This window comes from Glycine soja, chromosome 8, assembly GCF_004193775.1.
Source record: "Glycine soja cultivar W05 chromosome 8, ASM419377v2, whole genome shotgun sequence".
NCBI lineage: Eukaryota > Viridiplantae > Streptophyta > Magnoliopsida > Fabales > Fabaceae > Glycine > Glycine soja.
This window is the reverse complement of record NC_041009.1, coordinates 17878780-17891942: the sequence shown is the minus strand read 5'-3', so window position 1 is coordinate 17891942 and position 13163 is coordinate 17878780. Positions and strand designations below refer to the sequence as shown.

At 32.3% G+C, this 13163-nt stretch overlaps 2 protein-coding genes across 2 annotated transcripts; one reads left to right on the top strand and one right to left on the bottom strand.

Annotated features, from left to right (window-relative positions):
- Nucleotides 1–1256: 1256 nt before the first annotated feature.
- On the top strand, nt 1257–5311 carry LOC114422501 (ACT domain-containing protein ACR11-like). Its single transcript, XM_028388886.1, has 10 exons — nt 1257–1591; nt 2075–2132; nt 2268–2393; nt 2614–2708; nt 3307–3391; nt 3494–3553; nt 4292–4347; nt 4540–4645; nt 4797–4865; nt 5041–5311. Exons 1-10 carry the CDS (start codon nt 1425–1427, stop codon nt 5101–5103), a joined length of 885 nt encoding a protein of 294 aa, XP_028244687.1. The 5' UTR covers nt 1257–1424; the 3' UTR covers nt 5104–5311.
- A 1782-nt stretch (nt 5312–7093) lies between these two features.
- Nucleotides 7094–9636, bottom strand: LOC114424361 (probable N-acetyltransferase HLS1). Its single transcript, XM_028391205.1, has 3 exons — nt 9092–9636; nt 8760–8890; nt 7094–8002 (listed from the first exon to the last, which is right to left on the bottom strand). The coding sequence occupies exons 1-3, from the start codon at nt 9314–9316 to the stop codon at nt 7147–7149; spliced, it is 1212 nt and encodes a 403-aa protein (XP_028247006.1). The 5' UTR covers nt 9317–9636; the 3' UTR covers nt 7094–7146.
- Between the last annotated feature and the right edge of the window lie 3527 nt (nt 9637–13163).

Below are 13163 nucleotides of genomic sequence, written 5' to 3'. Positions count from 1 at the left end.
GATTGAAAATTTTCAATGTCTTATTAAAATGGGCGAAGATCAATGGATGCATGATAGTATAATGTCTGAAGAAGTTGATATGAATGAACAAAAGGAAGAGACGAAGCTGGTGTGAAATAAGAACATGTTGATTGTTCTGATGTCTTCAATACTTCTTAGGTATTAATATGATTTTTTTTTGTTAACAGTAAGTTATTGAATGTCTCTTGAAAACGAAAGATGTTTGGATTGCATTGTAGGTGTTTGCTACCCGTGATGATGTTTTGAATTGGACTAGAGTGGTTGCTTATGAAATTGGTTTTGTGGAAGTCATTATGAGGTCAAACACAAACACTGGTATGAGAGGAAGGACATTATTTGTCTTGATTGGTTGTGAAAGGAGTGATAAGTATAAGGTCAGGAAGAAAGATTTGGTAAGAACAGATATTGACAATAGAAAATGTAGGTGTCCCTTTAAGCTGCGTGAAAAATCAGTGGTTGGAGGCCAATGATGGATGGTGAACTGAATGTGTGAGAGTCACAATCATGAAATGACAAAGTCCTTAGTTGGACATTCATACACGATCGATTGATTAAGCATGCAAAGATTATTATTGTTTACATGACAAAGTCAACAGTGAAACCAAGAAATATTCTGTTAACGTTGAAAAAACACAATGTCAATAATTATACAACAATCAAGCAAATATACAATGCAAGAACTACATACCACTTCTTTCACAACCAATATACAATGCATACTTAAAGTAGTTTAGATAATATTTTAAAAAGTATAGAAAACATTATCTAAAATGTTAAAAAGACAAAAAAAAATATAATTTAGATAATATTTTAAAAAGTAAATGAAACATTATCTAAAATGTTAAAAAGACAAAAAATATATATATAATTTACAAGAATTAAAAATAAAAAAATTAATTTTACAAACGAAAAAAATATTAAATTAAAAAGACAAATAATATTTAAGTTATTTTTATGGAAAAGAGAGTCAATAAGCTTTTTAAATAAAAATCACGATGGGATACATTGGTAAATATGTAAGAAGTAGTAACCTTAAAAAGAGTAGCAGAAGCGTTTTGAAAATGAAATCTATAATCACGAGACGTTGGTTGTCCAAACTCCAAATGGACAACATAATATCCACACGAAAAAAAACAAAAGATGCCTAAACAGATGATGAATGGACGTCTCAGATTGTCTTAGAGTCAGAGAGAGTAACGTTAGATGCGATATGATATCAATCAATGATGAAGTAACTCTCTCTCTCTAAAGTCTTAATGCCTCTTCTTCCTCATTCTTATTACCCGTAATTTGAGTTCTTCTCTCTATTCCCTTCTTCAACATTTTTAGCTTCTTCTCTTTCTCAAATCCCCCTATCTTCAAAATTTCAAGGTTATCACTCTAAAGACAGATTTTTTTCTTAAATGACTGTGGCTATGGCTGTTTGGAGTGCTGGTCTTCACTTCAGTGCTGCTACGAAGCCTCATAGTAGCTTGAGGCCTTTGGAGAAAATCATTTGCACTGCCCCTTTCTTCAAGGCCTCATCTGGGTTTGCTGCTACTAAGCCATTCTGCATCCTTAACACAACAAGGTACCGTTGATACTGAATCATTTGAATTCAAGTTTCTATTGATGATTATCAATATTCCTGATATGTTTCTGTTGCCGTTATAATGCTTCAGTGTACAAGTTTGTTAATTCAATTAATGCTCCCAAGAACTTCTGATTGGAAAAAAAAGGATTGATCTAGTGGAACTTGCACTGTGTATCGTTCCTTTGCTTGGACATGTTAATTCTGAAAAGTAATTTATTCTATTTGTTTCCCTTTGGTGTTGTTAGCTTGTGTCTTGTCTGAATTGTATGTATAACACTTGGAGGACTATGTTGAGTATGTTCTGAATAATCAGATAGTACTTCATGACAGCTGAAAATTTTCACTGCTACAGTGTCTCCAAATACTTTTGGCCTTTTTTTTTCTCTGAAAGACTAGTAAACATTTAAAACTTGAATTGAGTAGGACTGCACCACGATGATGTGTACATTCTGTTTGTTAATTGTATGTAAACTTTGTCAGATTGTCATATTCTGGAACTACAATTATCCCTCGAGCAGCACCTGTTACTGATGTGGAGGTATTTAGCTTAATCAGCCTATATATTGCCACTAATTGCATGTGAACAGCCTAACATTCACTCTTCTGATGCTTGCTAATTGTGATAACTGATCAGTAAAAGATTTCGTTTCAAATTGTTTTCTGTTAAGAACAGGACGGGAATCATGGTGAGACTGATACCATTCCAACTCCCGTAGTTATAATTGACCAAGACTCTGATCCTGATGCTACCGTGGTGGAGATAACTTTTGGTGATCGGCTTGGAGCACTTCTTGACACAGTAAGCCATTCTTCGAGTAAATCTATGATTGTGTCACTTATCTAATGCTTTTCTTTTTTACTTTTGATATATGCTTATTGTCAATACAGAATTTTTGGGGGTAAGCAATGTCTCATTGTGTTATTCTGTTACTATTAATTATTGTTTTATTTCATTGAAACATATATGATAGTGCGCATTCAGAAAAATAGATTTCAAGTACTCTCTACTTGGGTTGCAGATGAATGCATTAAAAAACTTAGGTCTCAATGTTGTTAAGGCAAATGTCTTTCTGGATTCATCTGGCAAGCACAACAAGTTCTCCATCACAAAAGCGTAAGTGTTACATGCATTATGTATGTAACTGTTATGCATGTGTTGCTCCCTGTATTGGTCTTGTGTTATTACTGATGTATGCTAAATGGTAGCTAAAAATGGTTTTGTTGTTTGGTTGATGGGAGTCATTTCTTCTAGTCTGAACTGAGTCGGTTCCTGTATCGTTAAACTATTGTACATAGGTGATAGGTAGATGAAAATGAGACACTGGCCAAAATAATGATAAAAAAGAAATTAATGGTCAGAGTTAGATGGATTTTATTTACCATTGATGATTATATTTCTTAGAATCATATATTGCAAGATCAATATAATAGGCACTATTATTGTAGCAAAAGTCCTCTGAATGGTTTTATTTCTAAATTAAGATTCCACTTGGGCTTAGGGTGTCTAATCACAAGTTGATACAAGTATATGCAGTGAAACAGACTTCAGAACTTATCTGTCTAATAAATTTTAGAAATTCACTCTAAAAGAGTGAAACTTGATGGGAAACTTGGGTTCAATTTCACTTTTTAAGCAACAATTATATTGGATCAGGCTTTTAACTAGCTTTTATATTAATTCATTGGGTATGCTGGTGGAAATTTGTTTGCAGTGATACTGGCAGAAAAGTGGAAGAGCCAGAGTTGTTAGAGGCAATTCGTTTGACAATTATAAATAATCTTATTCAGTACCACCCGGTAAGCTTACCAACTATCCTCTTTTTCACTGGAGCTGCTTAATTTGGTTAGAAGCCAAGAGACAATTGTCAGCTAATTTGAGTTTTCAAACTGGTGGTCCAGGAATCAAGTTCCCGGTTAGCATTGGGAGCAGCTTTTGGGCTTCTGCCTCCAAAAGAGCAGGTGATGAATGTCTATACTTTTCAGTTTCAATTGCAAAATATGAATTTTTCACTCCTTCTGGTGACTTGCAGACAAGTGTTGTCAAGTTAAAAGATATCCTCTGAATGGTACCTGGAAGATTCTTCTATATAAATGAGTGCTATAAAAACCCTAGAACGTTGGGTATCTTCTGCTTTGTGTTGTTTGACATGCAATATTAAGCATACTTAGTTTCTCCTTATAGCAATTTTAATGTATATATTGTTCATCAACAGTCTTTCCTCTACAACAACCATAGAAAAGAGAACGTTTAAATGGAGATGGCTTTGGAACTTGGGGGTAGTAAAATTAAGTGGAATTTCCCCCTTTTCTTACATGTGAGGTTCAAAGCAATACTTCGTTTAGAAGAGAGATTTCTGCACCATTTACATGAGGGGCTTGTTTAATTAGGGTGCCAAGAAAAGGGTGAGAAGTATAATGGCAAGAGGTTTATCTTGTAACAGAACAAGTCTTTTATGTTTGGCTTGGATTACTTATCAGGGAATAGTAATTTTTTTCTGATTTCCAATAGTGCCTTCTATTAACCCTTACACGAGGCAGAAGGGTAGAGAATATATGAGAAAGCTTTGATGTTAACTCATGATGCATCTCTATAAAATATATTAAAAATACATCATGTATTCGTCTGATTACTAATTGTCAGACTATATTGGTCCTCAACAATCTTGCTTATACTTTATATTTGTTAATATCTGTCAGGTTGACGTAGACATAGCAACCCACATAAACATTTCTGATGATTGCCCAGATAGAAGGTGATGCATTCATTTGGCTCTTCCTTAACACAAATAGAAATTCTAATTGAATGAAAAAAATTGCCTGCTTGAAATTAAACTTGCATAATATTTGAGGCCTTAGATACATGCTCAAGTGCTAGGTTTGCATTTGTAATTTAGTAGTACTTCTAGGCAATGAATGGATGTGGTTACTTGTTTTTCATTTTTTAGCTTGCTGTATGTGGAGACAGCTGATCGGCCTGGATTACTGGTTGATCTTGTAAAGATTATTACTGACATTAACATTGCTGTTGAATCCGGAGAATTTGACACTGAGGTATATGTATATATCATTATCCAAAAAATGCAAATTTATTTTTTCTGACCTAGTCTTTCAGAATGAATGTTTTAATTTAATTAATGGACCCTAAAAAACAAAAGGAATATGCCATACTGATCAAAAAGCTTTGTCGTGGACTTGAACCTAGGGGCTCTTGGCTAAGGCAAAGTTTCATGTAAGCTACAATGGTAAAGCAATCTCCAAGCCTCTCCAGCAGGTAACTTTAATCTTGTAAAGAATGATAAAAAACCAAAATGGCATCATACATTGAAGAGGCCATGCAAGTTGGTTCTAACTTCTAATGTAGTTTGATCATCTAGTGGTGGACTTCACATGCCAGCAAGATTCTTTAGTTTTTGAACTGAATTAGATTCATGTTTATCATCTGGCAGGTTCTTGCTAACAGCTTGAGATATTTCTTGAGGCGTCCGACAACTGAGGAATCTAGTTTTTGAGTGGTACTTCTTGGAAAGTAGTGCAGGACATTGTATTCTCTTTTGAAGTACACCATGGGATTGTACAATGTTTGCATTCGTTTTGTCATTTGAAGGACAAATGAAGAATATGGCTAACCGATAGCCACAACACAATGCATTAAATCATAAAATTGAATCAACATGGATGGATACTTATATAACAAATTTGAGTAATTTTTCTTGCAAATAGGATAATATCTATACGTATTTTTTTTTTCTCACATGACCATGTATTTTCCTTATTTTATAACATGTCTGTTGAGTTTTTATGGCCGGTTTGTTTAATTTTTTTTTAAAAAACACTTATTTTTTAAATTTTTTTTGGAAAACACTTATTTTAGTAAAATAGGCAATTTTCTAATTTTTTTAATATGTCTGTCTAATTTTTATAAAAAAAATATTTGATTCTTAAAAAATCACTTTTTTAAAAATCTTTATTTTAAGTTGAAACAAACGGATCCTATATCAAATCCATATTTTTTTATGTACCAAAAAATTTCATATATTTTCCGTTTTAATTAGTTATTTGATGAAAAGAGGCATTTGGTTTTTTAACTTCTTTAATTAATATTGAATTTTCTTCGACCAATAGTCCTTATATACTACTCATCACAAACTAATCATACTCAAATCTAATATTTAAATTTTGTTTTATCTCTTTAATAATAAGTGCTTTTTAGAAAATTAATAAATGTTAAATAAATACAATTTATCTAATATTTATTAAAAGAAATATAAATACGAAAATTTAACAATTTTATTATATTATAATTTAATAATTCATTTACTAAAAAAGTTGACTTAATCATGATTGGATTATATATATTTATAATGGGCATACAATAAAATTAGGTGGCCTATTTCGGTATTTACTATGAATAATAAAAATAAAAATAAAAACATTAGGTGGCCTAAGGCTTTTAAACCATTTTAAAAGGAATGTACACGTGCATCTTTAAGAGATTTTGAAAAATTAGTTGTAAAAAATCACAAGAAATTATTATACTTATAAAATAAACTCAATCAAATATGCATTAAATCTTACGTAAATTTAAAATTATTTTTCATGATATCACTATGATTTTATGGGATAAAATTGTTTTTTTTTGTGCTATCTAAACACGCTATTACAATAAGAAATCTAACATGGTTTTTTCTGTTTATATGATCTTGTTTTATTCATTTGTTTGTAATGATCTTCCCTCCCTCTCCTCAAAGCTCATAATCAAAAACCGTAACATATATACTTATTTATAATCGAAATTTTGGTTCACTTTAATTTTGATCCATAATTTTTGTTTTTTCTATTTTTCTTCCACAATTTTAGTTCCATCATCAATTTTGCATATGTTATTTTTATATTTTTTACAAGTTAATTAATGAAATTATTTTTTGATGTTGTCTTAAATGAATGCGTTACATCAAAATAAATATATGCACAATTCAAGATTAAATCAAAATAACAATTTTTTAAAATGTGACAACTAAAATTTATTGCGACAGAGAAAAAAGGGGATCAAAACGGTGGATAAAAACTAAAGGAAGACCAAAGATAGACAGTGTGACAAGTGGGGAAAAAAAACTAAGGTGAGAAAAGATAGACGACAACATGAGATGGCTAGATTTCCTTATGTTTTGGTACAGACGGCTAGATTCTCTTCAAGTGTGTGGCTATTCCTGTAACGCTCTAAGAAGTCAACCGCTTATAACCACTAAAAGCTCAACTTTATGTCACTCATTTTTTGTTTTTAGCTGTTTCCAGTTAGTAAAAGTATATTTCCTCATGTAATAAGAGATCTATTGCTGTGATAATTTTTTAATTCCTAGATTGCTCAATGATAGTAATAAATTCTTCAAAAAAAAAATAACCAGATTAGGATATAGTTTGATTAGAGATATACTATTATAGCTTAATTAATCATCCACGCTTGATGAAATAGTTACTTAATTTACAGCTTACAGTGGCAGATCAAGAAAAACCATATTAATTAGCTAGCAAGTGCCTCTATCTATAAGATAGCGTCAAAAATCTCGAGGATCAACAAATATCACTGGCGAAGAGGATCTAGAAGTGAACCAATCAGATTCTTGGATATCCTTCTTAGTGTCCTCAAGATTCTTAATGCACCACATGTCCTCTGCCCATGAGAACTTTCTCCAATGTGGGACTGCGTCTCTAACTGGGTCCCTTTGGCCCAGTTCAGCCACAATGGCCCCACAACCACCATCATCTCTAGCCATGTTGTGCACAAATCCACACAGGGACTTCATTAGTTGTGCACCACACTTTCCCTCCATGTGTAGTCCATAGAGAAAATAAACCCCAAATGGCCTAAAAACATCAGGAAATGAAGGTAGCCTTAGCCATGGCATCCATTCATCCAACAACCTTGTACCTACGCAACAAGCATGTGCCCATGGTGACACACCCTTCACTTGCAACTTGAACACATCTTTGGTGTTCCACACACTCAATATTGCATAGCTTGGAGGCAGAATGCCCCTTTTTGGATCACATTTCGATAAGTACTTCTTTGGGATGGCCATGAAAGTTCCCAAATTCAGCTTGTTTGACAAGATTAACTCTATGTCCTTAGGGTAAAATTCTGAATTGGCAAACATATGGTTATACATGGACCCGGCTAGGCGTGGCGGAAGGCGAAGCACAGCAACATTGGAGCTAATTGGCTTGTAGTGAGCATGCACAGGTTGCACTAGTATGGTTAGAGTCCTGAACTTTGAGTAACCACATTTTTTTGTGAACAAATTCACGGATGGTTCATTGGTACAATCAGTTGCCATATATGCATACTTAGACCCTTTTTGCTTGCACCACTCTTCTAAATGTTCAACTAGTTTTGTGCCAATGCCAAATCTCCTGCATATGCCAAGACAAGTCTTTTACTTATTGTTGCCTGATCAAGTATCAAAACATTTATAGCTACCGCTTTTGGGTCTAGGTTTATTTTTTTTATATATAATTAAAAGTAATCTAATGGAAATTAAAATGAAGGGCGCTAGAGGTGGATCATGAGGAATATTTGAACTGAATAGAAAAGTAAGGCTTGTGTGGACCTTGGTGTCTATAGATGAAGAACTTTGTACGAAATTCAGTGAGATGGTTGAAAATAAGAATAAGACATCATATCCAATTGCAGTTTCTTATTAAAGTAGGCTCAGTGGATACATCATACATGTGTCAATGACAGGCTAGCTTAACCATACGTTTTTTTCACCTTTCCATGATACGAGGAACATTGCCTTCTCTTTTTCTTAGAATCTAATCCTCCACCGCTTCTTTTTTTTCTGATTTTTTTCGTTTCCCTTATTTTATAAGGTCCAAATGAGATTAGAACCAAGAAAGCACACAACAACTTGTGGAGAAAGGGATGGAATCAGAAAGAAAGAAAGAGGGGTTGCCAATGGCAAACAGAACAGAAGAAAGAAACAGCTTCTGAAATGACTTTTTCTTTTGCGGAATACGATGGAGGAAAACTGATTATGACTCTTGTGCTTTTGGTATTTTATCTGAAACGCATGCACATTAACATCCAAAGGACCAATGAAAATATGTGCAGTGCAGAAACAGATAGAAGCAAGCAAACCAATAACATATGAGCAGAGTGGAATAGAACCTGTGCCGAGGGGAGACTCTGAGCCCCAAGATATAGGCTAGTTCTACATAAACCGAATTCCCTCTTGTAACTGTTTTTACACACCCCCTTATCACCCCAACAACTTCTCCTTCTTCTCCATATTCTGCAACCTGTTTGGACCAAACATAACATTCATTAGCTTTCCTCAATACCAACAATGAATCCTAGTCTAAAGGAATGTAAACTACAGCTTCAAATTGTGAAACTAAACTACAATTTTTTTTTATTACACAACTAAAATTGAAGACGGTGTGTAAAACTGAAAAATGATGTGAGTTTTAATTAGATTTGTTTAGCCAGTTGCTACTTACTAGCATGGCATGCAATTGAAAGTGACGGATACGGCATATGGGGTCTCCCATGAGGTCAGTGACAAGAGAAGGCTTTCCACTCTGCCCAACTTCACAAAGCCTCTCAAGTTTCTCTACTGCCACCTTGTGTCTATCTTCTTCATATTCCTTTACTAACACCAAAGGCTCCATCCCTGTCTCTGATGGTGATTTTGGATAAACTTCTGCTGCTATTTTTAGAGACATGGTATAGATTATTAGAACAATCAATAGTAAGCAAAAGAGAGAGAAGACTAATGATAATTATCCCTTGCTTCTTCTCGGTTGTGCTAGCTTCTATCAGCTTTCAATGTCTCATCTCCCTATCTGTATGTGCATATATACATCTTAGAAGTCCCAAGAATATGCATACGTGGCATCTCCCCAAAGTTTAGTGGACCTTGTTCTTTTGGCAAAAATGAAAAGAAAAGGGCGGGGGGAGGGAAATCTAAACCCATATTCTGTTATTTCTATTCCATAGTATTACATCATGTTCATATCTTCTTTTGTTTGTAGTGTGTGATCCAATACTCCAATACATCATGTACATATCGAAATTAAATAAGCAACTGTTGCTACTGTACACTTTTTGTGATACCCCACATATTATTTTTCGATTGACATGTTAAGGGTTGAAATTTCAAATTTATTTAGCCTTCATATTAAATGTGCAGAAACAATGATAGGCACACTACAGAGTCTTCGTATTTACAATGTGCTATGCCCATAAGGGGATAATGATGTCTTAATAATGATAATAACAATGACAGCAATAGCAGTTTAAGGTAAAGTTTATCTGCAGTCAAAGTTGGGGCCTAACTATGCAATAATTGTCCCTTCCTCTTAACACTAGAGTAGTTATCACTTATCCCTTTCTAAAAAGTTCAAAGTTTGAAATTTCTCAAGGTTTGAAATGAGAGAAATTTTCTTTGTTCTTTGAAATCAAACTATGTGATTTTAGATGAGAAGGCTTATTCCACACTTGTTGTATAGTTAATGAAAGAACAGGTGGTGGGTCATCTAGTACTCTTTAGATAGAATCATGATGGCAAATGTTTTGCAAGATTCGCCCAGGTGTTTGAAAACTAGAAGCCTAAAAACCTTAGAGAAATAAACCCCTTATCTTATTACTTTCCTTTCACCAATTATTGGGGGAGGTGGTATAAAAAGAATAGCATGCCTTTCACCACGTTTTTGGTGAACATGTGGGATGCTACTGTGCGGCTTAAAAGTGGGGTGTTGATCACCATCATCATATGCACATATTAAGCTCTTTTTTCAATTGGAACCGTACCATTCCTTTGTTTGTTTATGTTCTAAAAGAATGGTGCCAAGTGTTGTAAAAGAACAAAGCCCTTCAATGGCTGGTGGCTACGCGCGTCCCTAGAAGCTTCATCCACCCCCAAGCCCATACCATATCTTATTAGCTGATGTGTCTTGCTTTCTATATTGGGATGAAGTTTGTTCATTCATATCTGGTACACTGTGGTCCAGTGTACTAGAACTTACCTGTTAAGGAATAGAAAATTTCATCTAAAATTTTAGACACTTTGAGTCCTATCACTAGAACCACTTGCTCCAAATGATACATGCAAATGGTACAAAAGTTAAAAAGAACTCTTTCAACATCAAAAACAGAGAGGTCTCAATACAGAAGAAAGCTATGGCTATGCATATACCAAGGTTCTGATTGGAGGATTTGCATGATCGACCAATGCACTATCACCAAAATGAGAAACTAGTCAAGATAGAGATGCAAACTCTGATTTGCCATATTTATAATCTATCCAAAGCTTATACATTGACATGAGGAAGGTGTGTCCGTTGTCCTTACACCATGAAAGTCATCAGTCTCTGTAAACTCTTGAAGTCGTAATGGTATGGTTAATGGTTTCTTTTCTCTGTCCAATTTTTCAGACCATCATCATGTTTCATTATTCTTCAGTTTTTATGACTGTTAGTTTGCTTGAATTTTCTCTTGAAAACAATATAGTCAAATGGTGAACATGAAAATGAAAGTCATAATCTGAAAAAATCAGCTAATTATCAAAGCCACACGTATGCTAGAGTTTTAATGCCATCTTATAGAAGAAAGTCGATGCCTAGAAAACAAAGAAAAACTGATGTGATTGACGGCATTAATGTTGTGCATATAAACACCTGCCTGCCATATCTTTGGTACTAATTTTCCCGGAAAATATGTTTTTGAACAACAAGAGTCTCAATCGAATAAATTTTATTCTTATTCTTTTTATAAAATGATTTGAGTAAAATGATGAACATGATCGAATTTATATGAAAACATAAAGTTTACTTTTTTTATGAAATTAAAAACAAACTATAAATAAAAAAGGAGTTGAGTATGAAGTTAGAATCAAAGAATAAAGTAATTAAAATAAGCAAGACAACAAAGTGATTAACATTCAATTATGAGAAAATTCTAGTCTAAGGTATATTTTCAGCTTCAGTTTTTAGAATCAATAATTAATTCAAAGATTTATATTTTCTCTTAAAACAAATTGGTCATGGTTATTGTTGATGTCGAATAACATCAACCTTTTACGGGGGGTGTTCCCCTAAGGTTTTTGTCACGCGTCACCTTGTGATTCATCATTGGGGACACACATCTGAATACCAATCTTGTTGGTTCCGTATCTGAGTATGGGGAGTGTACAAGAGTGACATTTTGCCCCTTTCACATGTCAAACAACCAGGTTATATTTCTACACAACATGTATTATATTACCATTAATTATCAAGACTAATATACAATTATAGATCCAATGTCCTAATTGGTTTTATACTATCTTATTAATAGGACAAAGTACGCACAACCAACAAAGTTAAGCTTAACAGAATAAAATTATCTTAATCAACATATTTCAGTTAATTTTTTATTTTTTTTACTGATTGAAAAGTTTATTTGATTGTTCAATAATTAAAATATTTTTAATAGTTTTTAGTATTTTTTAAACGCTACTTAAAATAATATTTTTTTAAATATTAACTTTTAACTTCTAACTTTTTATATTTTTTTTATTCTTAATGTATTTATCTAATTTCCTACTTACCCTTTTTAGATAAATCAAAATTTTGTTATTTTTCCTTTTTTACTCATTCATATGTTTATTGTCTTCTTTTTTTCTCCAAGACCCTCTCATTTTACACTTATAATATTTAATTTATTGTTTCAACATTGTATTTTGTCTATTATTTTGTCTACTTGAGTGTATTTTCTTATATTATTTAAATTTGATTAAAAATATTTTAAGAAATAATATAAAACTAATAGTAGAATACTTAACATGAAAAATAAAACATAAAATAGTAGAATATAAATATGTCTATTTATGTTATTTTATATTTTTTAACTACTTTAACAATTAATTTTACTTAACACTTTTAATTTAATTAGTTTTTCATCTTTCAATTTCAATTAAATTTTAAACTTCCAACTAATTTTGTGAAACATAATCTAAGTGTAAAAAAAAATAGACAGGAGTGAAAATACATTAGGTTAACCCAGTTCATAATTGCCAAACTTAAACTGACCTATTTATATGCTAAAGTTAATTTTCAATAGCTGAGTTGACCTAAAAGCTTACTTAATTATGTTGCCGGATTAATATAAGACATATATATAAGCCAATATAAATAGGCCCTTAAAAAACTATTTTTAACTACTTTTATTTTAGATTTTTATATTATTAAAAGTGTAAATTGTAATATAATTATGCATTATTTATATACGAGTAGGAATTAAGTTATTTCAATAGTGACTTTAAGATTTATAAAAAAAAGAATAACTTTAAAAGAGTTATTCTCATTTTTTACCTTTTATTTTTTTAATATAACGGTTAAAAAGAATCATTAGATAAAAAAATGATAAAAATGAAGAACAATTTTCTTAAAATTAGATAAATAATTTATTACTCTTTTAAATTAGTAAGGGTTTGAGTATGAAGTTACACATCTCCATGTGTCACTTTTTATCATTTGTTCATATATGTTACTCTAGGAATCAAATCACTTGATCAGTATTTTTTTATTTTTT

Coding starts and splice junctions, on each gene's coding strand:
- LOC114424361 (XM_028391205.1), bottom strand. CDS start 9,316: ATGTCTCTAAAAATAGCAGCAGAAGTTTATCCAAAATCACCATCAGAG. Junction 8,891..9,091: donor TTCAATTGCATGCCATGCTA/GTAAGTAGCAAC, acceptor TGGTCCAAACAG/GTTGCAGAATATGGAGAAGA. Junction 8,003..8,759: donor AGAGTCTCCCCTCGGCACAG/GTTCTATTCCAC, acceptor TGGCATATGCAG/GAGATTTGGCATTGGCACAA.
- LOC114422501 (XM_028388886.1), top strand. CDS start 1,425: ATGACTGTGGCTATGGCTGTTTGGAGTGCTGGTCTTCACTTCAGTGCT. Junction 1,592..2,074: donor TGCATCCTTAACACAACAAG/GTACCGTTGATA, acceptor AAACTTTGTCAG/ATTGTCATATTCTGGAACTA. Junction 4,348..4,539: donor GATGATTGCCCAGATAGAAG/GTGATGCATTCA, acceptor TTCATTTTTTAG/CTTGCTGTATGTGGAGACAG.